Source organism: Moschus berezovskii, chromosome 28, assembly GCF_049115385.1.
Source record: "Moschus berezovskii isolate FMDL1 chromosome 28, NW_MosBer_1.0, whole genome shotgun sequence".
In the NCBI taxonomy this organism is placed as follows: domain Eukaryota; kingdom Metazoa; phylum Chordata; class Mammalia; order Artiodactyla; family Moschidae; genus Moschus; species Moschus berezovskii.
In genome coordinates, this window is record NC_142487.1 from 14,116,879 (window position 1) to 14,141,640 (window position 24,762).

Genomic DNA, 24,762 nt, shown 5'->3' on the forward strand with positions numbered 1-24,762 from the left:
ATGAGGACCCGGGTTCTCCCCACACTCACCCCACACCCCACGGAACTTTCCCGGATTCCTACACCTGTGCAGAAACCACGTCAAGTGTAAGAGAACATTCCACCCAGGAGCTACCACTTAACTCCAAAGTCTGCAGCGCAGCAACCTGTCTCTATGTTTTCAGTTGAAGTGACACTCCATTGATCCTTTTCAGTTACACGTCTTCCCCAGAACATCCCAGGGTGAGGGTAGGCTCCAGAGGAAACTGCCAGGGAAAGAGAACCATGAGCTCGAACAGGATTGTTGCTGGACAAAGACCTTGGAAGCCCCAGAAATGGTGGCAAAGTTGCTGGCACCAAGTCAAGAACAGAGACAGACAGACAGAAGGTACAGCACTTAGGGCCCGCTCCTCGGCAGTGCTTTGGCCCTGTGCCTGGAGTGGGAGGAGACAGCCAGATGCACAGATACTGCAGAGTGGGTCCTGAGTATAAAAGCATTGGGTACCTCCCCCAGCACCCTCCTCCTAAGCACCTCCCTTTTAATAGAGCCCGGCAGGGCTTTATCAGCCAGTGCCTTCTGCCCGGGAAGCCAGCTGCTGTGTGAGTACTCCCCTGTGTATGTTCATCTGCAACTGTTCATGATGGAAGGGCTGTCTCCTTAGACCTCTCTAATTTTTCTCTTTTTAATGGAGATATATGTTTCAGATGATTGGAACTGAGTAAAAGCACAAAATTAGAGTTCTGGTAGACTAGCAAGCCGTTTACCCAAATCACAGGCTTCTTCCTGGATGTTTGAAAGCTGTCTTGGTTCATAGTTTCTGCAGCAGGGTGGATCGGCACCAGAGCTCCACCTGCAAGAGGGTTTCAGTGAGGAGTCCACTTGAGGTGCTAAAGGACTCTGAGCTCACCGACGCTGCATAGGAGTCTGAGGCTATGTTCTCGAAATAAGTAAAATTGGAGATTTATCAATACAACTCAAAAAACAAAAAAAAATGGGTATTGGGAATGGCCCTTTCCAAGTACGGTTTTCCAGATCATCCTGTATGTACCGTCATGCTGGAGGGAGGACCCTGGAACACCCTTTGGGAGAACAAGTCACACTGCAAGGACAAATTTGGCAACTTCTTTTCAGCTACACTTTCTGTTGTGGAATTCAGACCTCAAGGCTTCAAAGGGAGTGTATTCCAAGGAGAGAGTGTTTTAATCAGGAGACAGGATACCTGACAACATTTTCTTTGTTTCTCATTACAGTTTTAGAGAAGGCTGAGCACTTCCCACAGCTTAGATTCAAAAACTGCCTAATATAACGAGTTCTGTAAGTATCACATAAATGTCAGTGCTGAAGTCTTATAATTATGATAGAGCATGAATGTTTATATGCTTTCTTCCATATCTATGTCCAAAACTTTGTATTATTTTTAAAAGTGATACTTGAGGCATAGAAGTTAAAAACTCTCCGAGCTCTCTAATTATACAAATTTCTAATATATGCTGACAATAGAATGAGTTGTATTTCCTATAAGAAATGTTGTTAAACTGAAATCTTGATATTTCAGAATGATGAGCCCTGTTTTGTGGCACTAAGTGATCTGGGCTATGAAAAGTGCTTTCTGATTTCTATTGTAAGCTCACTGGGTGTAGCTTTGAGAATATTCTCAGGATGTTAACTTCAACACACACAGGCCTTGTTGTGGATATGTCCGTGATACAAGGGAGTGAGGCTTACTTTGGGGCATGGTGAGATGTTTGTTTGTCAGAAGAGTCACTGCTTCTGGCAAGGACACAGGGTGAAACAACCTTTGCTGTTGTTCAACACCCCCCTCCCCAGGGTTACGTCAGGGAGGCCATGAAGACAGGCTGTATCCACTATGTTACTGAGCCCTAACACCCCCCTGGGGAGATCAGTGTGTATGGTTCCAGCCTGGAAGACAAGGAGCCACCAGGGCTTACCTGTTCCATAAGGCTGATCTGCTGAGGGAACATGGATGGTCCAGGTTTTGGACTCCAGTCTTTTCCTCTACAAAGTGAAGGCTTGAACTATACGCTCTCCCAGCTTCTCTCTCTTGGCTCTTAGAAAACATCCATGTTGAGCTCAAGGATGTCATTCTCCGAGACATGAGTGATTTTGGTGGTGGGGAAACACGACAGGGGAATGTGACAGTCCTGCCTGTCTCTTTTCTTTTTCTTTCATTCTTTCTTGTTGTTTTTTAAACTAAATATGAAAGCCCTATTATTGGGTTTCTTAATGTTGCTCTTTGTCAAACAAAAATATGCATAATGCAACCCACCTGTTTGGTGTTAGCCAGATTGTTTTACCATGGATAAACGTACACACACACACAACTTTTTCCAAAGACATGTCAGTAAAGTTTTCCACAATTATGGATTTTTCTGAAACACTCTAGCAGAGTGTTAAGTTTTCAGATTTCAAACCAAGCCAGTGGAGGAAAGTAATTAAAAAGGAAGAAAAAAATAAATACCAAACATACGACTTTTCTGGAACTTCTAAAGGAAGAATGTCATTCTTGGATATAATGGAAATTTTTTTCTATTTTTTTTTTAAGGGAAACAAAAAGTTGCCACACTTGTTGAATATAACTATGAATTGTTTATTATTAACAAGGTAATGCCTGATTTTTAACAATTCTTATTCAGATAGAAGGAAAATAATGCCATTTAGCAGTCTCTTAGACTAGGCTTTTGCTGTGCAAGTGTGGCTAGCATCTTATTACAGAAAATAGAACCCATACCAGGTCTTCTCCTTCTCACATTTGTTAAGATCAAGGCTGAAGGAAATTGTGGCTCCATACCCCGAGATGGAGCCCTAACAGTTCACCTGAAGTGTTTCAGAGCCTGAAGCCCACCACTCCCTCTGGAACAGGCTTCAGACCTGTCAGCTTCCCGCCAGTGGAGAAACACAGCAGCACAAGATCCGTACATGTGTTGCTGTGTGGGATGGCTTGCCAGTTTTCTGTTTTAAGCGAAGTAAAATGAACATTCTGTGTCTGCAGTCAGCTCATCGTCTCTGCTGATGGAGCTCTAGCTGATGGAGAAGTCTGCCTTCTTTGTTGAGGTCTCCTCTCCCCAGGAAGCCCCTAGGAGAGCTCTACCCTAGAGCATTTCACATCACAGGCAGGGCACGATTTCTGCTGATTCACGTATTTTTGCCCTTTGTCATGTATGGAAAGAAAGGAAGGATGAATGGACGGTCTTTGTTTGGCGCTGCTGGTGACACCAATCCTGGTCCTCTTTGGAGGGGCCCTTTTGGAAAAAAAACTGGTGAGCCAGCGCACAGAGAATTTCCCTGGCTAACCTTGGCCCTGGTCCAGGGGCCGGCCGAACAGGTATGCTACCTTTGTACAGCTTCTGTCTCTGTGACTCTGCTGTGTCTTTTCTGAACCGAGCCTGGGAAGTGGGGTCCTCATGCTCTGCTGAGTGGTGCAGCTTGGGCTGAGCCTGATGCCTAGGGGTCTTGGTCCAGAAACTCACACAACACTCGTCTTGGTTTAGATGTTGGACCTTTGTGCTGCAGAGTTTTGACAACCATGGAAAAACTAGGAAAAAGTATTCTGGGGATTTTTATTTATCTTGCTTCTATTTTACAGAGTTCATTCCTTATATTTTCTTGTCCTGTCTTTTGAGTTGAAATTTAATGACGTACTTAGATTCAAGAAGTTTGAATTTAGTTCCTGCTTTATCACCTTGTATTGCCTACCCAATTAGGATATGTAGACTTTTAAAGTTCCCTAAAGAAATACAAAGAGTGTAGTATGATTAAATTCTAGGGTGAACCACAACTCTTAAGTTACTGGTTTCTCACGACCGGTTCTCATGCCTGAGTTCTGGAATGAGTAATCAGGGTTCCCAGAGCGCTATAGTGTCCAGTTCAGAATAAATGATTCCCGGGGAATCAACTCATGAGAAGATCTGTCCCTCTATTCCATGGTAGCCCTACCACCCACCCCAGTATATGGATACTAGAAAGACAAAGTCCAGCAAGTCTTCCGTATCCTGGGCTGAAGATTCAGATCAATAGTTCAATCTTTATCCAACTTTGGGTAGCTGGGCAGGGAACTCTGGCCAGTCAGGTTCTCAATCGTGTCTGGCCAGTTAGAATATCAGGTTTCATATCTGTATCTCCAAAATCTCTGAGGTGATGATGCATTGAAAACCCTCTAAAATAAATAAATAAATGCTGGGAATTTTGAGAACATGAATTTGTCTACCCTGGGATAACCCATGTACCTAATTGCTTCCGTACTTAATGGAAAATGCCCACTTTAATGCTTTCATTCCGTGCTGCCTCTGTAGAGCTGGATCTACCCAGTTACAGAAACTCAAGGCAGTTTCTTGACATTGCCTGGACTGGAGCCTGATGCCTCTCACAGGATGTGTAACTTTGAGAATGGGGTCACGATAGCTAAGGAAAGGGCTTACCAAGCAATATCTTCAGTTACGATGTTTAAAGAGAGACAAATGAAAATAAATGATAGCTATCAGTTAGATTATGAAAGAAAACCCAAATTTTTCATAATCTCTTAATAATTCAAAAGGTTTTCATTGTCTAATTTCAGGCCAGCTAAGCTCCTCATAGACTTAGTTTTTGTTCCCATCCTCCAGCAGTATTCAGTTTAAGAATCTCTCAGTGCAAAGGTTCACTGGAAGTCTCACAAATGCTGGTTTCTATCACGATTTTGCCAAACCAAAATGACCTTGGTCTAGAATGCATTGCATAAACAGCTTCTACTTTGCGGAATTGCTGGCCATTGTTTAAAAGCAGAATGGTTATTTGGCAGTGAAATAATACAACTGAAGTTCAATTGTGACTCAATAAAAAATGAGTTACATTGATTTTTGTACTGGGATTAATAGAAACCAAAACTGAAATCAGAATTGCAAAAAATAAAAACTTTAAAAGTCATAACTTTTATTACCTGTTAATTGGGCTTTAATAGCTTTGTGTTGGGTATGGTAAATGGAAGAACAGTGGGACCAAAAATAGGCATGAGAAACCCTTATTCATATCCCGGGTGCAGGGAGAAGACGAGTTGGTTTAACCGCACGGGTTTCGGGTATTTCCTTGGTCGTGTCTTACGTGCCTGTGGCTTCGACACTCCACACTTGTGCCTCCTGGGGTCTGATGGTTTTGGTGTTCCCCTCCTGCACACTGGCCTGGCTGTGCTCTTTGCTTTTCTTGCAGACTCAAGTGGTTTTGCCATGGTCTTTCTCCCTTTGCCTACCTCTGGGATGACATCATTGGTACACTTTTATATCTACCGTCAGCACCATGAAACCTTCAGTTTTGTCTACAGGGTACAGTATTCTGATGATGCTGATGCTTTGTTATTGCACACTCAACATGAGAAGTGAAGAGTCTTGTAGTGAGCTCAAGTCACGGTCAGACTCTTAGTATTTCCCTGAGGCATGCTTACTATAAGTATACTCTGTACACTCCTACAGTGTACAATTCTTAAGTTGTAATTCTTTGGTTTTCAACAGCTAGCCCACTTCTACTTTTTCCATTTTCTACATCTTTGTGGAAGATTATTTTGCCAGTCTTTTTTTTTCTAGTTTAGATTTAGTAAATTATATTTTTAAATGACATAGCCCAAGTTCTCAATACTTTAGCGAACATACTAAATATATAATGTATATACTACGTATATAAATGTATAGTCCCATATTCATGTTGATTTGCACATTTCATTTATTTAACGATTTTGCTTAATAACAAATTTCAAAAATAAAGAATATATGAGGCAGCTGCCTGATGTGAGGATGTAGTCAGGACATTATCTCTGATTTGGAGAGTGAATATTGCGGTGGCGGGACAGGGCGCAGTTCTTAGGCTATGTCAACACACACAAACTGCCTTGTAAACATTTCTTCTCTTTCAAACTTTTAAGACAAAGCCTGTTTTTGTAAAATAAAAGTTGAATCTAAAATGGCTGCTTGTCTTAGAAAGTAGCTGGTTGGTCTGCATTAGAGGGCATCATTTTGTAACCTGACATCTGGCTCCTTTCATTGGAGCAAAAAGCTTAGGTACTTGATTGTAGCTATTTCTGTATCATTTTCTGACTCATTATGTTGAAATTAACTATTTTTCATTTTTTCCCACTAGACCAAGCTCTTTGAGTATAGGATATAGGTACTCAATAAATATTCATTGAGCTAGAAACTGAACCTTATGAAATTAAAGACCAGAACCTTCTCATGGTGACATTAAAAACAGTGATGACAAAAGTAGTATGGGGCTTGGGTTTTGATAATAATCTTTCTGACAATATTTCAAGAGGAAAATGGTGCTTTCTTAGTTCCGTGGGATTGTCATGGTCCAGATGAAGTGCCTTCAAACTCATCCTGTGTGGCTACTGTGGTCAGGCCCCACACTGGCCAGTTCAAAGGGTTTTACATTACGATGTTCATGAGCTCCGTTCTTTCCTCAAGGAGCCAGAAGAGACATCCATGGATGACAACCCCACTGCAGTTAAACTGGACCAGGGTGGAAATCAGGCTCCACAAGGTCGAGGCAGAAGATGCCTCCCCAGGGCACTTGGCTATATCACCGGTGACATGAAAGAATTTGCCAACTGGCTTAAAGGTATTTACACCACCTTGGAGAAGTGGCATTGGGGAAAATGGTTTGCTGGTTCTTCTACTCAGATCTTTAGTTATACTCCCCTATCTTCTATCACTTTTCTCTCCATTTTTTTTTTTTTAACTTTTTATCTTCTAACCTGAGAACTTCTTCCATTTTTTTCTTTTTAATGGAGACAGTGGTCAGGGCCAGGGTCCTGTTCATGTCAGAGGAAGGCACCTAGTTCCACCTTGTAATTTGGGTACTGAAACTGAAATTTTACTCTTGGTAATTCATTCCTTTGGCTTAAGGGTCTAAACCTCTAAAGCATGCTAAATAAGTCCATTCAATGCTTTCTGGAACTGGGGTTCTAGTATGGACATTGTGGACTGAGCAGAAAGAGGATCTGGGGGTCACTAAAGCAGATCTGGAAGCTTTCAGGGATCTGGGGGTCACTAAAGGGGAAAAAGTTCAGAGAAAAAGTTTCAAGGAATATCCAAAGTTAGCCTCACCTTGTTCAGAGGGGATTTTGCTCAGGGTAGGCTTGGGAAGGAGCCCCATTTGCCTCACCATTTTCTTAGCTCTGCCCATCTAATCTCTTCCAGACAAACCCCAGGCTCTCCAGTTCGTCGACTGGGTTCTTCGGGGGATATCCCAAGTGGTGTTTGTCAGCAACCCCATCAGTGGAATCCTGATTCTGGTGGGACTCCTGGTCCAGAATCCCTGGTGTGCTCTCAATGGCTGTGTGGGAACAGTGGTCTCCACCCTGACGGCCCTGTTACTCAGTCAGGACAGGTAGGCATGTCCCTCCAAGCCTCTGCTTCTTGCTTCAGAGAACACAGGAGCCAACCAGTGACTCTGGGCAATAGTGATAAAGCCCCACCCTCCCCTGGAGAATCAACCTTTATTCCACAGAATGCTTTATATTTGCCTTTAGTCAGCAGTCAGGAAACCATTTATAGCCTCTTATTCATAGTACCCAAATAAGCAACCAGAACTAAGCTATAAGTAATTCTTTCAAATAATAATTAAGCTATAAGACCCTACAGTCCAAATGGAGTCTACTTTAATAAGCAATTATTTATCATCAGCATTTTATTTGGGCAAAAAATGCATATGAATTCAGGAAAAGTTTTGGTGGCTTAATATTTCCACTAATCCCATTATATCTTAGTTCCATTATATCCATTATATCTTATCATTATATCTTAGTTTAGCAAATGCATTTTTCCTGGACAGTGAAAAGGTTAGTTCAGCTTCCAGAGAGATAAATTTTAGTCCCCAGTTATGAAAAGGTACCATTTTGGCCAGGAGTAGAAACTTAATCCATAGGACAACATTTGGAAGTGAGGTTAAATGCTGGGAAGAAAGGAACCCAAGAAAAATAGTAGGTGCTAAAGATGCATATAATTGAATGGAATAATTTGCCAAGTAAAAGGGATTGTTTTTCTTTGTAATAAATTGGAAATGTATATCTGGAAACAACAAAGTGGAAGAACAAGATGAAAATATATTCTAAGTTGGATGACTTGTGTTGATAAAATCAAAGACACTGTGGAACTGAATTTACATTTCAAGAATCTTACACCTCTCAGCAAGAAAATCAGACTTAGGGAAGAGTTTCAAATAAAAGCGCTATTCAAGTCAGAGACCCTAATGATTCAAAAGAAATAATAACTTTTGGAAGGAAAGGCTAAAAGGAAACAGACTGTGTTGGCTTGCTGATTTCCTTTTCTCTACTCTTAGCCATGATGCCTCTATAGGGGTTGTTCGATATGCACATTTGTATTTTATCCACCTGTATTTTACGGCGTCAGGCTTTTATTAGTATTTGGTTTCTAGAGACTTTGCAATAAAACCCTAAATATAATCTGTTTTTCAAATGTAAGTATTACCTGGAAGTTATAAGTGATATTCATGGGCACGTTTAGCCAACATCCACCTGGGAGGTGTCCAAGCTGTGCCTCTTGCCCACAGGTCCGCCATTACAGCAGGGCTCCAGGGCTACAACGCTACCCTAGTGGGGATCCTCATGGCGATCTATTCAGACAAGGGAAACTATTTCTGGTGGCTGTTATTCCCTGTATCTGCTATGTCCATGACTTGGTAAGTTGTACCTGGTTTTCAAAATGCCTTTTTGAAAAAAAATGTATAAGGGGCAGGAGGGGATGGGGAGTTACTACTTAGTGAGCACAGGGTCTCTGTTTTGTAAGATGAGAAATATTCCGTGAATGGATGGTGGCGATGGTTGTATAACAGTGTGAACATACTTCATACCACTAAACTGAATGACTTAAAATGGTTTAAGTGGTAAATTTTATGTTATATATAAGGCAATTTCTAGAAAACTATCTTTTTATTTAGATTCAGGATATATCTATTGGAAACAGGAAGCATTCAAACATACCGATGCATGTGCCTTCCCCTCACACCTCATCACCCCCCTCCCACAGCAGCATTCTGATGTAATTGGTTGGGGGAGTTTCAGGTCACTGGGAGTTTTGAAGGCTCTTGGGTGATTCTAAAGTACAACCGAAGTTGAACCACTCCCCACTATCAGGAGTCCTCAAACAGGCACAATATCAAGACCACCTACAGGGCCAGTTAAAACATAGACTACTGCTCCCTCCCTGAGGCTTCCCAATTCAGTCCATCTGGGATGGGGCCTGAGAATCTGCATCTCAACAAGCCCCCAAGTGGTGCTGATGTGGCTGATCCAGGGACCGCACTCTGAGAACCACTGTCCCTATGTACCCCCCTTACCCACCTGCCCCTGTCCCCCTCAAAACAATTCTTTACTAAATTCGATTCCTTTTTTAACCCTAAATCCTTCAAACTAGTTTCTATATTGTCACTGTCTTAAATCATTTTTTTAAGCAAACACATCCTTCTTACTATGATATATTCAAAATATAAAATGCTAGCATCCACACACGTGAGACGTGTGGCTACATAGACACAGCCAATCATGAACAGTGTGCCCACCCTGGCTGCAGCCACAGGTGTGTGGGGGAGAACCTGCTGGCACAGCCAACCTCCTCAGAAGAAACTTCCCACCTATTCTGAAGACCAGGCTCAAGGACTGGAGGCATCACCACACATACTCACCCACACCCTGTCCCCCGAGTTCAGGAAACCTGGGCTTCTAACTTCAAAGTGATGCCTCCTTGATTGGGTCCACAAGTGAGGGAAAAAAAGGGCCCAGAGACCATCTAATCCAATTACCCAGTTTACAGGCAAGGAAACTGAGGGTACCTCCTTGCCCAAGGTCACACAGTTCAACTGCTCAAGGACTTAAAACTCTGCCCTCCTGAGTTTACAGTCTTTTTCCTCCAGTACTAAGTTTAAGATCGAGGTTGCCTCTGGTGGGGAGGGAAAGTCACGTGGTCAAGTAGTTTACACAGGGGCTTTAACTATTTAGACAATATTCTTTTCATATGTCTTAAATACTTCAAAGATATTTTTAAACCTAGATTTATAACTCACTGTGAGCAACCCCAGAGCATAATTTTCTATAAGCCAAATAAGCTGAGAGTTGACTTTTTACTCTACGTAAGAATTATTCTATGACAGGATTTATTCCAGGTGTGTTTGGGTTTTATTATTTTTTTTCCTGTCAAAAGTTTGGCCAACAAAAAAACAACAAAAAAAAAGTTTGCCAACACAATACTTTAGGGACATAATTACTAATGAAAAAAAAGCCCCTCTATAGTATAGATATTCAATTTATCAGTGTGGCTTGTCACATGCATATTCTTCCATTCTATTCTGTTGTTTTTAGTCCAATTTTCTCAAGTGCACTGAACTCCGTGTTGAGCAAATGGGACCTCCCTGTCTTCACTCTGCCCTTCAATATGGCATTGTCAATGTACCTTGCTGCCACAGGACATTACAATCCATTTTTCCCAAGCGCCTTGATCACACCTGTCACCTCAGTTCCCAATATCACCTGGCCTGACCTCAGTGCCCTGCAGGTAAGATACACTGTCTTCTTATATCCCATTCCCACCTCCCCTGGGCTCTGGAAGACACCTCCTGGTTAATTGTTGGTGGACATCAAACCTTACAGAGACTCAGCTCTAGAGTAGCCTTGCCACTTTCTCTTGCCATCTAAGAACTTATTTGTTCTACTCCAAATCTTTGGGTTCTAAGGGATTTTTTTTTTTAAAGGACTACATGGTCAAAACTAACTTTTCCTCCTCTTTTCCTAACATCTGCAGTGCTAACTCCAGAGTATAGCTCCACTGGAATCCAGGCACTTTGTTCCAAACTTTGCCCTTATTTCGAGAGCTGGGGGGTGTCTGATGGGGGCCAGCCCTTGAGGCAGGGGCCTGCAGCCTGGGCTTCTGTCCTCCCTGACCTACCTTCCCCAATCAAAAGAACTGGTTGATCACTGTAGGTCCCATTGGAGAACCTCTCTATTTTGCTTTTTCTTATGGTGGATCTCCTAGAATATGTATGGTAATTCAGATTTCTTGAGCTTTAGGGGCATCAGAATCATTGTTTTTTTTAAATATTAATACAAGTTCCATCTCAGACTTCCTAAATCATAATCATTGGGATGGAGTCTAGGAATCTGTTTCAACAAGTTACCCAGACAGTGTTGTGGGCCAGAGTTTGAGAACTGCTCTCCTGGGCTGCATGCTGAGTGTCTCACTGTGAATATGTGTCGGGACAGCACTATCTTTAAATCCTGGTTGACCCAAATCAAATTCCAGCTCTTTGTATTGATATTTATTTAATAAATTTGTCTACATTTTCTCAAGTATTAAAAAAGAAAGAAGACACTTGAAATCAGAAGAAGACCAACCTTACATTTTTAGTGTCAAGAGACTGTCTTTCCTGCTATCAGGTTATTAAACCCCTCTTGCTGGAGTTCAAATAGCCTTTTCTTTAGCTTTTTGTACAGAAAATGAATGGCAGTATTTGGAAATAACTCAGAAGGAAAATAAAAAATTTATCAGGATTACCTGTGAAAAAATAGCATTTGTTGAACTATCTAAAACTGCCCAGTACAGAAGCTATTAACCCTACATAGCTACTTTAATTTAAACCATTTGTTAGCTTGAATCAAACCTTGTGCCTTCTTCCTAAGAATTCCCATTCTGTGAACACAGTTTATGAGTTCAGAACTCAGCCAGAAAGCTATAATTAGGACATTTAAATATATTTTTGTGTTCTAAAGACTAACAGTTATTGATAACTGGAACAAGCTATCTTGGTTTAAATTAATACATGCTCTCTAAAAAAAAAAAGTAAAAGAATTTTAATTAATTTGTAAATTATAAATAAATAAATTTTAAAAAATAAAAAATTTAATTAATGAATGTTCTCACTAGCAACAGAAATGTAAATATGGTCCTGATTCAGGAACCTGCCAGTAATTGCTTCTGAGCTATTGATAAGCTAATCTGACTTTGGGTCTCTGACCGTGGCACTAACAGCTGAATTGCAAGGGAGTAATCATACTTCTGGAATGGGTGAATTTAACTCAGACGACCATTATATCTACTACTGTGGGCAGGAATCCCTTAGAAGAAATGGAGTAGCCATCATGGTCAACAAAAGAGTCCGAAATACAGTACTTGGATGCAATCTCAAAAACGACAGAATGATCTCTGTTCGTTTCCAAGGCAAACCATTCAATATTACAGTAATCCAAGTCTATGCCCCAACCAGTAATGCTGAAGAAGCCGAAGTTGAACGGTTCTATGAAGACCTACAAGACCTTTTAGAACTAACACCCAAAAAAGATGTCCTTTTCATCATAGGGGACTGGAATGCAAAAGTAGGAAGTCGAGAAACACCTGGAGCTGGTGTTTGGCCTTGGAGCACGGAATGAAACAGGGCAAAGGCTAATAGAGTTTTGCCAGAGAACGCACTGGTCATAGCAAACACCCTCTTCCAACAACACAAGAGAAGACTCTACACATGGACATCACCAGATGGTCAACACCAAAATCAGATTGATTATATTCTTTGCAGCCAAAGATGGAGAAGCTCTATACAGTCAGCAAAAACAAGACCAGGAGCTGACTGTGGCTCAGATCATGAACTCCTTATTGCCAAATTCAGACTTAAATTGAAGAAAGTAGGGAAAACCACTAGACCTTTCAGATATGACCTAAATCAAATCCCTTATGATTATACAGTGGAAGTAAGAAATAGATTTAAGGGACTAGATCTGATAGAGTGCCTGATGAACTCTGGACGGAGGTTCATGACATTGTACAGGAGACAGGGACCAAGACCATCCCCATGGAAAAGAAATGCAAAAAAGCAAAATGGCTGTCTGGGGAGGCCTTACAAATAGCTGTGAAAAGAAGAGAAGCAAAAAGCAAAGGAGAAAAGGAAATAGCAAGGAGAGATAAGAAAGCCTTCCTCAGTGATCAATGCAAAGAAATAGAGGAAAACAACAGAATAGGAAAAACGAGATCTTTTCAAGAAAATTAAAGATATCAAGGGAACATTTCATGCAAAGATGAGCTCGATAAAGGACAGAAATGGTATGGACCTAACAGAAGCAGAAGATATTAAGAAGAGGTGGCAAGAATACACAGAAGAACTGTACAAAAAAGATCTTCACGATGAAGATAATCACGATGGCGTGATCACTCACCTGGAGCCAGACATCTTGGAATGTGAAGTCAAGTGGGCCTTAGAGAGCATCACTACGAACAAAGCTAGTGGAGGTGATGGAATTCCAATTGAGCTATTTCAAATCCTGAAAGATGATGCTGTGAAAGTGCTGCACTCAATATGCCAGCAAATTTGAAACACTCAGCAGTGGCCACAGGACTGGAAAAGGTCAGTCTTCATTCCAGTCCCAAAGAAAGGCAATGCCAAAGAATGCTCAAACTACTGCACAATTGCACTCATCTCACACGCTAATAAAGTCATGCTCAAAATTCTCCAAGCCAGGCTTCAGCAATATGTGAACCGTGAACTTCCAGATGTTCAAGCAGGTTTTAGAAAAGGCAGAGGAACGAGAGATCAAAGAGCCAACATCCGCTGGATCATGGAGAAAGCAAGAGAGTTCCAGAAGTGCATCTATTTCTGCTTCATTGACTATGCCTAAACCTTTGACTGTGTTGATCACAATAAACTGTGGAACATTCTGAAAGACATGGGAATACCAGACCACCTGACCTGCCTCTTGAGAAACCTGTATGCAGGTCAGGAAGCAACAGTTAGAACTGGTCATGGAACAACAGACTGGTTCCAAATGGAAAAGGAGTGTGTCAAGGCTGTATATTGTCACCTTGCTTATTTAACTTATATGCAGAGTACATCATGAGGAACGCTGGGCTGGAAGAAGCACCACCTGGAATCAAGATCACTGGGAGAAATATCAATAACCTCAGATATGCAGATGACACCACCCTTATGGCAGAAAGTGAAGAGGAACTAAAAAGCCTCTTGATGAAAGTGAAAGAGGAGAGTGAAAAGGTTGGCTTGAAGCTCAACATTCAGAAAACGAAGATCATGGCATCTGGTCCCATCACTTCATGGGAAATAGATGGGGAAACAGTGGAAACAGTGTCAGACTTTATTTTGGGGGGCTCCAAAACCACTGCAGATGCTGATTGCAGCCAGGAAATTAAAAGACTCTTACTCCTTGGAAGGAAAGTTATGACCAACCTAGATAGCATATTAAAAAGCAGAGACATTACTTTGCCAACCAAGGTCCGTCTAGTCAAGGCTATGGTTTTTCCCGTGGCCATGTATGGATATGAGAGTTGGACTGTGAAGAAAGCTGATCGCCGAAGAATTGATGCTTTTGAACTGTGGTGTTGGAGAAGACTCTTGAGAGTCCCTTGGACTGCAAGGAGATCCAACCAGTCCATTCTAAAGGAGATCAATCCTGGGTGTTCATTGGAAGGACTTATGCTAAAGCTGAAACTCCAATACTTTGGCCACCTCATGCAACGAGTTGACTCACTGGAAAAGACTCTGATGCTGGGAAAGGTTGGGGGCGGGAGGAGAAGGGGACAACAGAGAATGAGATGGCTGAATGGCATCACCGACTCTGTGGAATGAGTTTGAGTGAACTCCGGGAGTTGGTGATGGACAGGGAGGCCTGGCGTGCTGTGATTCATGGGGTCGCAAAGAGTCGGACAGGACTAGCGACTGAACTGAACTGAACTGAATCATACTTCTACTGACCATAGAGACGCATTGATGTATTGGCCTCAGAACTGATGGAGAGTTGAGAATAGAAGGGTAAGGGGTGGTCCCTACCATCCTCGCTGGGAGGAATGGCTGATCCTCGCAGTGGGGAGCAGTGACGCCACACTGGGAGCTTCAGTTCAGTTCAGTTCAGTCGCTCAGTCGTGTCCGACTCTCCGCGACCCCATGAATCACAGCACGCCAGGCCTCCCTGTCCATCACCAACTCCCGGAGTTCACTCAAACTCATGTCCACAGAGTCGGTGATGCCATCCAGCCATCTCATTCTCCGTCGTCCCCTTCTCCTCCCGCCCCCAACCTTTCCCAGCATCAGAGTCTTTTCCAGTGAGTCAACTCGTCGCATGAGGTGGCCAAAGTATTGCAGTTTCAGCTTTAGCATCAGTCCCTCCAATGAACATCCAGGATTGATCTCCCTTAGAATGGACTGGCTGGTGTCAGTGCAGGCCACAGAGACAGCAAGCGGAGGGATCTGGAGAGGGTGGGCCTGGCGTGTAGCCGCGGGGGCTGCCGTATCTCTGGGGGGAAAGTGACCGAGATTTTTCTGTAGAGCAGGAGAGAATTATAAATGTTAGTAACTCTGATCTTGAAAGATAAGATATGCTAAATCAAAAATGACATTGCATTGTTTTTGTGGGTGTCCTATGGGTTTCTGTCCAGTCGTTTTAATGGCCGTGTTTTCTAAATCGTTTCCGCAGTTGCTGAAGTCCCTGCCCGTGGGTGTGGGTCAGATATATGGCTGCGATAATCCATGGACAGGGGGCATCTTCCTAGGCGCCATCCTCCTCTCCTCCCCACTCATGTGCCTGCACGCTGCGATCGGGTCCTTGCTGGGGATCATAGCAGGTGAGTGTAAGTCTTGCTCCCAGATACTGAGCACTGCCTCTGCCCCCTTACTGTCTCAGGCATCTTCCATGTTCCAGACCTTTCTTGCAGGTCTGCTTCCAAGGGACCAATGGGAGTCCTCAGATGCCTTTTCCACCCCCAGGCTCCTTCCAGAACATCCTGCCTTTAGTCCAAAGCTTTGACCCCTCCTCTCTTCCCTAATAGGACTCAGTCTTTCAGCTCCATTTGAGAACATCTACGCTGGACTCTGGGGTTTCAACAGCTCTCTAGCTTGCATTGCAATTGGAGGAACATTCATGGCACTCACCTGGCAAACCCACCTCCTGGCTCTTGCCTGTGGTGAGTCTTCCCTGAACTTGGGGAAAGTTGCTCGTTACTGTGATATCGAAATCCAGGACAAATAATAAGAAAGGACTGTGTGAGAAACTAGAGCTGGAGTTCTAGTTTGAGCCCCTGATACCTGCTAAGTGTGTGACCAGGGCAACAGGCCTCCCCTCTCAGAGAGGACCCGGGTCTGCTCTGCCTACCTCACTGCTCATGTTGAAAACTGGAGAGCCTGCTGGGTCATATTAACCATTTTACAATATGTATTTTTGGGGGATAGAAACAAGTTGTCCTGTGTTCTTCATACTAATTGCTTGACCCAAGAAACTGGGAAACAAGCTAAATATAGTCAGTTCTCCTAGTCAGTTGGGTGGTATTAATGGGCCCTTAGAGAATCACATTAATATGGCTGTTCTCAAACTGGAGCAAACATCAGAATCTCTAGGAAGCCTTGTTAAAACCCAGATTTCTGGGGCCCAGCCCCAGTCCCCGACTTATTGTTTGTTAGAGCCGGCCAGGAAGGCAGGGGAGAAGCTTGGATTTTTAACAAGGTGCCAGGTGGTGCTGATGCTATTCCTCTGGGGACCACATTTTGAGACCTGTAATATTAATCCTTTCTGAGCTCCAGGCCAGACTCAGCCTGTCAGAGCTAGAAGGGATTCTGAAGAGCTCCATGGCATCCTTCTCGTTTTACCATATGAGTTCTAAGGGCAGAGAAAGTGATGCACTGAAAGGCATCCATTAGGGGTAGATGTAAACCCCGAGTCCATACTTGCTAACAACTTCCAGAGTTACTCCCACTACACTACTCTCCCTCCCTTCAGTACCATTCAAGCCCTTAGGTAAAAACAGACCTCGAGTGCTTTAGATCTGAAAAGCTAATGCATTTCCCAGGCCATTGCAAGGGATGGCTTATTCACCCATAGCTTCCAGCATCCCTAATTCAACACAAGTTAAAAGTATGTAAGATAATATGCTACAATGAAAGGAATGATCCTTCCTGGGGGACAAAGGGGTGGAAGGATATTGGAACAGGCAAGAATTTCTGTAATCTCATGGAAATACTTGACAAGATTTAGTTTATCACCAAACTAATCAATCATTAGTTGGACGATTTATCACCATGAATGATGCTTTATCACCATTAATCAATCCAGCCATTATTAACGTGGTGGGCCACATGTCAGGCAGGATTTGGAGTGAGTCCTTGCATTGGACAGGATGTGGGATAGGACCAAGGGTTTCTAAGGCTTTATTCAGTTTTGATTATCTGATGCTGTAGCAAGATTAACAGAACTCAGATCACTCTGGAGTTGCCATTTGTATTTTATTTTGTCAATTTCTTTATAGTTACATAACTGTTTCACCTACTAGCCCTGTCAAAACCTTTTGCTCACTTACTTGTTTACAAGCTTAGGGCAAAGGAGAAAAGTAGAGACAGATTATGTGGCCTCCTGAGCTCACCTGGGATAAACTCTTTATTCTGAGATGGGTCTGAGGTTTCAAACCTTTATCTCAGGTGCAAACTGTTATTTTTTTCTATTGGTAGTAGTAGAAAATATGTACTAAACATTCATAGTACAATCCAGACAGTACTAGGAAGAGCTAGGGGTTCAGAAGCTTTAGATCCTAGGTGGTTCCTGTGTACAGAGAGCAGAAGCCAGGCAAGTAAGAGAGAGAAGCCCGCGGGGACCACATGATGCAGAACCAAGGGATTCACAGGCCAGGAGTCCCTTGGGGAAACAATACAATTCAGAATCATCCAAAAGCACCTCCTAGAAAGGGTGGCTTTTCAGTAAGTCCTAAAAAGTAAGAGGAGGAATTCCAGTTGTTACAAAGCATGGTCTGGGCCAATGTGTGGACAGCCTGAGCACATCCTTAAAGATCAAGCAAAAACTGTCTTGGTCACAGAAGTTGCTGATAAGGTCTATGAAAGTCTTTTCACAGATCATGGAAAAGGAGAAGGCAAAGATGTTTACAAATGTGGTTCCCCAAAGCTGAGATATTGTCATTATTTTCTCTCTGTAATTTTATAGTAGTACAGGACTGTTGTACAAAACAAACAAAAATTCAATAAATACAGAAGAGTATAAAGCAGAACGTGAAAACACTTCAACCTCCTCCCTAGATAGAAATGTCCTGCCTCCTTCTTATAAGGACCTCATGATTACATCGGATCTACTTGGCTAAGGATAATCCCCTGTCTCAAAATCTTTAACTTAATCATAGCCACGAAGTCCCTTTTGCCATGTAAGGTAACATATCACAAGTTCTGGGGATCAGGACATAGACATCTCTGAGGGCCTTTATTTTATCTATTATACCTACCTTCCTTTGGATAGAATTTTCTTTATTAGTACAGTGGTTAAGTCAGTATAGAATTAGTTAACAGCCAGACACTGGTGCCAAAATCCTAGCTCCCCTTATTTTTAGTAGATGTCAAATGCACCCCACAGAGGCCATATGAATTTGCCGTGCCACTGACAGTGTGTGGGAGCTGTTTCATCCACGCTGGGCACAGTCATCCGTCTTTTTATCTTTGGACATAAACTTTTGAGACAGACCTCCAGTGCCTCTTGTAAAGCAGATCTCACAGTAAAATGCACAGCAAGTTTCTGCCTGCCCATATCACCAAACAAAAGATCAAGCTTGTCAGCCAAGGTAAATAAATAAAGATATTTATTATAGAGCTCCTCTTTTATTAACTCCTGTGGCTTTATCAGGAAACAGACACGAGAGTCTCTGATAGAAGCATGGTATTGTTGCCTTCCCTGTGCCCCTAAGCCAGAAATTGCACAGCCAAAGAACTCCTCAATTTTGTTATTTTATCACTGCAAACTGTAAACACATTTTAAATCTCTTCTTACAGGTTGGGTTATCATAGTAGGACTTTCATATGAAGGTCTGTGGGGAGAGATGTTGCCAATGAAAAACTGGGATTCAGTCTTCCCTTCCACTAGGGAAGTGGAGAGCCTTTTATCTCCCTTAGCTACTCAGCACACTTTTAGGGGCATCACCTCTAAACCATGAGGTCCAGAACTTCACCTCTACTGTAAGGCTTCCCAGCCCAACTCAGCCTGTCTTAATGATGGGCAACAACTATTAGCTAGTCTGATACTCTTACTATAGAAAGAAAAGCAACATGGATTTGAAAGAGCTTAACAGTATGAGACTCGAGCACCAGAAGTGTGTTAATAGGTATTAAGCTACTGTACTCCTAGGAGAGAAGTGCAATAAGGACCCATGCACTCAAGGAAGTGTCATAAAAGAGCTGTGCTCAGGAGAGCAGGGACAGGGTGTCTCCATACTTAGCCAATGGCTAGTGAATATTTCTTAAATGAACGAATAAATGAATGAACTAAATGGGGAGGGTGGGGATGAAATTATCCAAGCCAAGCAGAGAAAACCTCCCAACCCTTCTGCTCAGAGCAGTACCTCCTTCCTATGATGACAGAGATGAGTTGATAGCTGCTGTTTGTGAAAATACAAAATTTCATTTGAGATTCATTACTCCCTCTTCCAGCTGCCTTTTTACAGACAATGAAACTACATTCCTAGTTCAGTGATTTGTTGTACAACAAACAAAATGGCAGAGCTGGGATTTGAAGCCCAGACCATTTCCAAAGATGAGCCTTTCCTGTTAGCATGAGACAATCAGGATAAAAAGATAAAATATCAATAAAAGGATGGAAATCTATAGTAAAGTAAAAGAAGATCATAGAGTCTCTCCCACGACCCCAGCCAACTCCCCAAAGTAGCAGATGTGTTTCTTGATGGACATGAGGCCCAGATGGTGAGTGTATTCAACAGTGAGTGTTGGTGGCCCAGTTGGCCACGTGGCCATTATCAGAAGGTCAGTCTTCAGGTGGTCTCTGTGAACCCTAAGGGCTTCCCTGAGTCTCCTTGGGCCCAAGAATTGAGAGTTAGCTAGCTGAGCTCTTTGTTTCCGTTATTTTACATTGAAGGTCACACATATACTCAAATTACCTACTCTCAAAAATTCATGCTCAAAGTAAATAAAAACACAAGATGTTAACTCATTGACATGTATGCCGACCTTAATGGTTTTAGGGAAAATGTTCATACAAAGAGGAATCCTAGGTCTGTGTTCAGTTTCTGCTGATTTCTGAGTTACTATCTCCTTCTATACCATGTTTTTTTTTTTTAAACTGCGATTTCTAACCATTGATCTGAGAATCTCAGATGCTGTGAGATTGTATGTTATCTCAAGGAACATTCATAAGTTTCATTTTAATTATGCTTGGGTAAAATAATGGGGAAATGTATTTACTGTGGAAGGCCTTTTCCTTAAGTATTATATTAGCAATAACAGCAAAAAAATAAATAGTACCACAGAAAAGCTACCTTTATTGAGTACTTACTGTGTGTTAAGCCCAAGCATTACCCTCTTTCACACTCATCAACTCTTGAGAGCAAGATTTCCATTACCCCCTTGTACAGGTGAGGAAATGGGGGCTTTGAGTGGAGGCTCCAAGCTCCTAAGGGGTGGAGCCTGGATGCAAACCCAGAGGTGCTGACTCTAAGCTCAGACTTGTAATCAGGGTGCTGGGCTCACTGGTGAAATGCACAAGTTTACACTCCAGGGATTTATATTGAAAGGAGTCCGAGCACTCTTTCTTTCCCTTTTATCCCTCATAGCCCTGTTCACTGCCTACCTGGGAGCCAGCATGTCACACCTGATGGCTGTGGTAAGTTTGCTCTAATCTCACTTTCTCATCAGCATGATTGGTCAGTTTTCAGTGATACAGAAACCCTCCTGAAGTCCACCTCAATGGCGTCCCAGGGCAGGATGCGTGACAGATAGTCGCTGTAGTCCATCCTCTGGACCCACCTGTCCTCATTTGCCCTCCAGCATCATAAACCTTAGCCCAAACTATAATCTTGCTAAAAATATCAGATTGTTTGTCTTAAAGAAGTGAAGCTAAGGATGTATATTATCAAGTCCATACTTTAACTCTGAGTGTCAAGAAGTTGACTTTAGAATATCTTTTACTTAAACAGAAAACTGGGACTATGTAGAGGTTGAGAAATCAGAAAAGGAAGGAAAAGGATAATTGGCTAAAGATCCAGATTTATTTTTAATTAAGCCAAGAGTTTTTCATACCCTTAGTCTTTTTTTTTTTTTAAATCCCAGCCAGTCATCAGTAAGACTTTTTCAGACCCCTGTCCTAAATTATTTAAAAGGCAAAATCATCGCCTATTAAGTGTCTCTGGTCATTCTCCTTCCTTTTCAGTACTGTCCAGCCCTTTGACCTGCTCCTTCCCTCCCCTGAGGAGCCCAGTACCCCCGGCTGCTCTGGGCGCCCCCACCTCTCAGTTCTCTTCCTCACCCACCACTGCAGGTGATGCCAGGCCAGCTCCTGATAACTCCGCCCATACAGATGTGGTCATGGCCGCCAGCAGGGCAGGACCACATCTAGGCCTCTTCACAGCAACACAGAAAGCTGACCTGGGAGGGTCCTTCTGGAGACACAGCTATCTTTATGGTGGAGCATCAAAGCCCTGTTACAGGCATGATGGGATGCCTTAGAGTTTGGGGGCTCCTTCACACCCCAACAAAAGTTCACAGACCTTGGACTGTGAGTCAGAATTGGGCAGGCTACCCAATGGAGTCAGCTAGGGAGATTGTGAAAAATCCCGATCCTCGGGCCCTGCACCTTGGCATTTCTGGTAGAGTAGATCTTATATGATGCTTGGTTATCTGTGTTTTTTTAAAAAAAAACTCTTCCAGATGATTCTGACGTGCAGTCAAGTTTGGGTACCATCACACCCGGGTTGGTGGTGGGGAAGTCTACAGGGCCAAATCTAATAAGTACATGGTGTATGCTCAGAATTGCTTGAGTGTCATGGACGCACAGAAGGAGGAGCTACCCTCAAGGAGTTTAGAGTCTGTTTGAGAGATGAAACAAAAAGAAGTAAAGCAAATAGAGTCCAAGACCCAGTCTGGGTGGAGGCCAAGGGGAGAGAGGGCTGAACTCATCAAAGACGGCCTCAGGGACGTGATGAGTGGTCGGGAGCTATTGGTGGTTGCTGAGCATCATCTCTAGGGGCTAAGTGTCCTCTCTATTGGTGGTTGCTGAGCATCATCTCTAGGGGCTAAGTGTCATCTCTACACATCCGCTGTAGGAAATCTGACTGTGTAAGAGGGAGGGCAGGGTATGCATCATCCCTAAGGAGTGCATGCTGACGTTTCAGGGGCCGAATGTCCTGAGATCTTAAACTCAGCCTCCACAGGGACAAGCAGAGTCCAGAGTCGTGCCTCCAGAGAGTTATCTCCTGAGCTGAATGACAGTGGTGTAAAGCCTGTGCTTTGTGCAAGTTAGCTTTCCAACACGATCTTAAAGAAACGTGTGGCTTGTCTCTTCCTCCAGGTCGGACTGCCATCTTGTACCTGGCCCTTCTGCTTGGCCACACTACTGTTCCTCCTGATGACCACAAAAAACCCCAACATCTACAAGATGCCCATCAGTAAAGTCACTTATCCTGAGGAAAACCGCATCTTCTACCTACAATCCAGGAAAAGGACAGTTCAAGGCTCTTTGTGAACGCAATCCCCATCCACAGCCACGGTCACAATTCATTTCTGACAAGCTGCCCCAGTTGACTTCCAGAGCTTCAAAACTGTTGTTTTCACTCGTAACAAATTTCATACTAAACCATCAGTGATCTGTTCTTATGCTCACTTTGTATCTCTTTCAGACTCCGGAACATCCCTAAACTAGTGACAAGACACACCAAGGTGATGTCCTCTGGCTGTGGAATTTTAAACCCTAGTGGGGCATTGGCGCTAAGACTGTGCTATATTTATAGTCAGAGTGTTCCAACAGAAAGAGGAGGAAAACCAAAGCTAATTATTGATATTTATTGATATTCTTGGTGTTTGATTGTACATGACGTTAACAGTATTCATTAAAAATTAATCTCTATAAAACCAGTCTCTTACAATCTCTATAAGCCTTAAGTGAATGGAATTCACAGTCACAAAATCAAAGTCAGCCTAGAATTCTCAGATAAGCCATTGGGCATATTTAAAATCAATGCAAGTTACTCATTACAGCTGTGGTCAACAGCACAGGACCCATCACTGAGCTCCTTGCCCAGCTCCTCAGCAGAACGGCCTCCACACTATCCCCTGCATGTGACATTCACTTACAGGAGATGGTGGGTTTGTTTCAGGCTGGCAGAGCTGCAGGAGGGAGAATGGGATCCCGTCCATCAAGATTATTCTGTATTGTCACTTTTCTTGGTTATTGCCAAGGATTTTTTTAGGTAGCTTATTATCTTTTTATTGTGAGAATGGATTTGTTTTCAGTGAGGTAAAATAAGAGAAGTTCCTGGCTTTATCAGTTCCTAGATATTAAAGAAAAGTTAAATTTTTCTAAAATATTCAGCATAGATATTTTTACTTTATTCCCTAAATTGATTCTGTAAAGGCCACAAAAACAGGGGATCAAATTTCAAATCAACATCCAAGGGCCCTTTAAAGCCACATTTTCAATTCATCTAAGGATGTCATGTATTACAAAGACTGAAAGTTAGTGTCAGATGGCTTCTGAGTGCTTCAGTTCAGTTCAGTTCAGTTCAGTCGCTCAGTCGTGTCCGACTCTTTGCGACCCCATGAATCACAGCACGCCAGGCCTCCCTGTCCATCACCAACTCCCGGAGTTCACTCAAACTCATGTCATCGAGTGCTTAGAAGTTGATTAATTCTTACTTTAAAAAAAATTCACTATTTCTGAAAACTTACAATATTCTCACTCAAAAACCAATGGTATTTGAACCATCAAAAAGAAATACGGATAAAGAAGTCTCCAGTTTTGCTTTGTTTGTGTAAGCTATCAGTCCTGTAAAGATTCTATAACCGAACATGCTGAATACAGCAGTGGGAAGCTTCAGCATTTTAGAGGATTGGAAAGTGAAATTGGAATCCTAAAGACTTTTTCTTCTTTGAGTTTGAAGTAGTCAGTGCAAACTATAGGAACAGAAGGGAAGTAAACCCACAACTATTTTAGGGAAAAGTTCACGTCTTCATTTTCTCAGGAAAACACTGTTTCAACTTTAAAACCCTGTGACCTTTTGAAACCATGACTTTGCAACTGTCATAGAGTCATGTATATTTCTGTGAAAAAACTAAATTTTCAGTGTTTGAAAAATCTCTTTTGTTAGGGAATTTGAGAAATAAGAGTTCGGAGGGGAAGGACAAAAAAGCAAGCAGACCAAAGATCACCAGCCCTGGAGACCCTGGTCATGGCTAAGTGAACCAAGTCCATCTTGACACAGAAGCCCTCGCGGGCTGACTTTCTTCCCATGCCCTCACACAGACTTGTAAACAGGAGCAGTTTCAAACCTTGTAAGTTATCTAAAGAGTATTCATTTTCTCAAGCTATTTTTGTTACTAAGTATTATCCTAATAATTTTAGCAAATATTTTACTTATTTTCTTAGGGGGCATTTTTATTCTTTTCTATTGCCTGTATAATAAATTTCTATGTAAGAATATGAATAAATTATACTCACAGCTCAGTTTTGTGTAAATTTTGTTTAAGTCGTATGTCTTTTATAGCTATTGTACATATTAACAATCACGTGCATAGGTATGTATGTATTAATACTAGAATCCTTCATCCCTTCTTTATACTTCATAATAGCACGAGAGGCATAGTTGAGAAAACCATGATCAGTTTCTGATCTATGAGCTCTTCTCCCTCAATATCCCCTCACCTACCTATTGGTCTCCTCACTCAAGAATTAGAATGCATTCCTGAGAACAGTCACGGCACACTCTTAACACTTTGAGAAGAAGATCCTGGGAGCCAGACAGGCCCTGGGCA

General features: G+C 42.4%; 1 protein-coding gene across 4 annotated transcripts; it reads left to right on the forward strand.

Moving 5' to 3' along the window:
* Nucleotides 1-528: 528 nt before the first annotated feature.
* Nucleotides 529-24,398, forward strand: SLC14A1 (solute carrier family 14 member 1 (Kidd blood group)). Of its 4 annotated transcripts, none has more exons than XM_055417282.2 (11): nucleotides 529-578; nucleotides 1,230-1,293; nucleotides 2,990-3,322; nucleotides 6,426-6,579; nucleotides 7,161-7,350; nucleotides 8,533-8,661; nucleotides 10,337-10,529; nucleotides 15,440-15,587; nucleotides 15,792-15,926; nucleotides 20,571-20,620; nucleotides 22,304-24,398. In XM_055417282.2, exons 3-11 carry the CDS (start codon nucleotides 3,155-3,157, stop codon nucleotides 22,475-22,477), a joined length of 1,341 nt encoding a protein of 446 aa, XP_055273257.2. In that variant the 5' UTR covers nucleotides 529-578; nucleotides 1,230-1,293; nucleotides 2,990-3,154; the 3' UTR covers nucleotides 22,478-24,398. The 4 variants fall into 4 exon arrangements, with proteins under 4 accessions (XP_055273257.2, XP_055273260.2, XP_055273259.2 ...); XM_055417285.2 differs by having other exon boundaries at nucleotides 548-578; nucleotides 3,171-3,322; XM_055417284.2 differs by having other exon boundaries at nucleotides 549-578; nucleotides 3,167-3,322.
* Nucleotides 24,399-24,762: the final 364 nt, after the last annotated feature.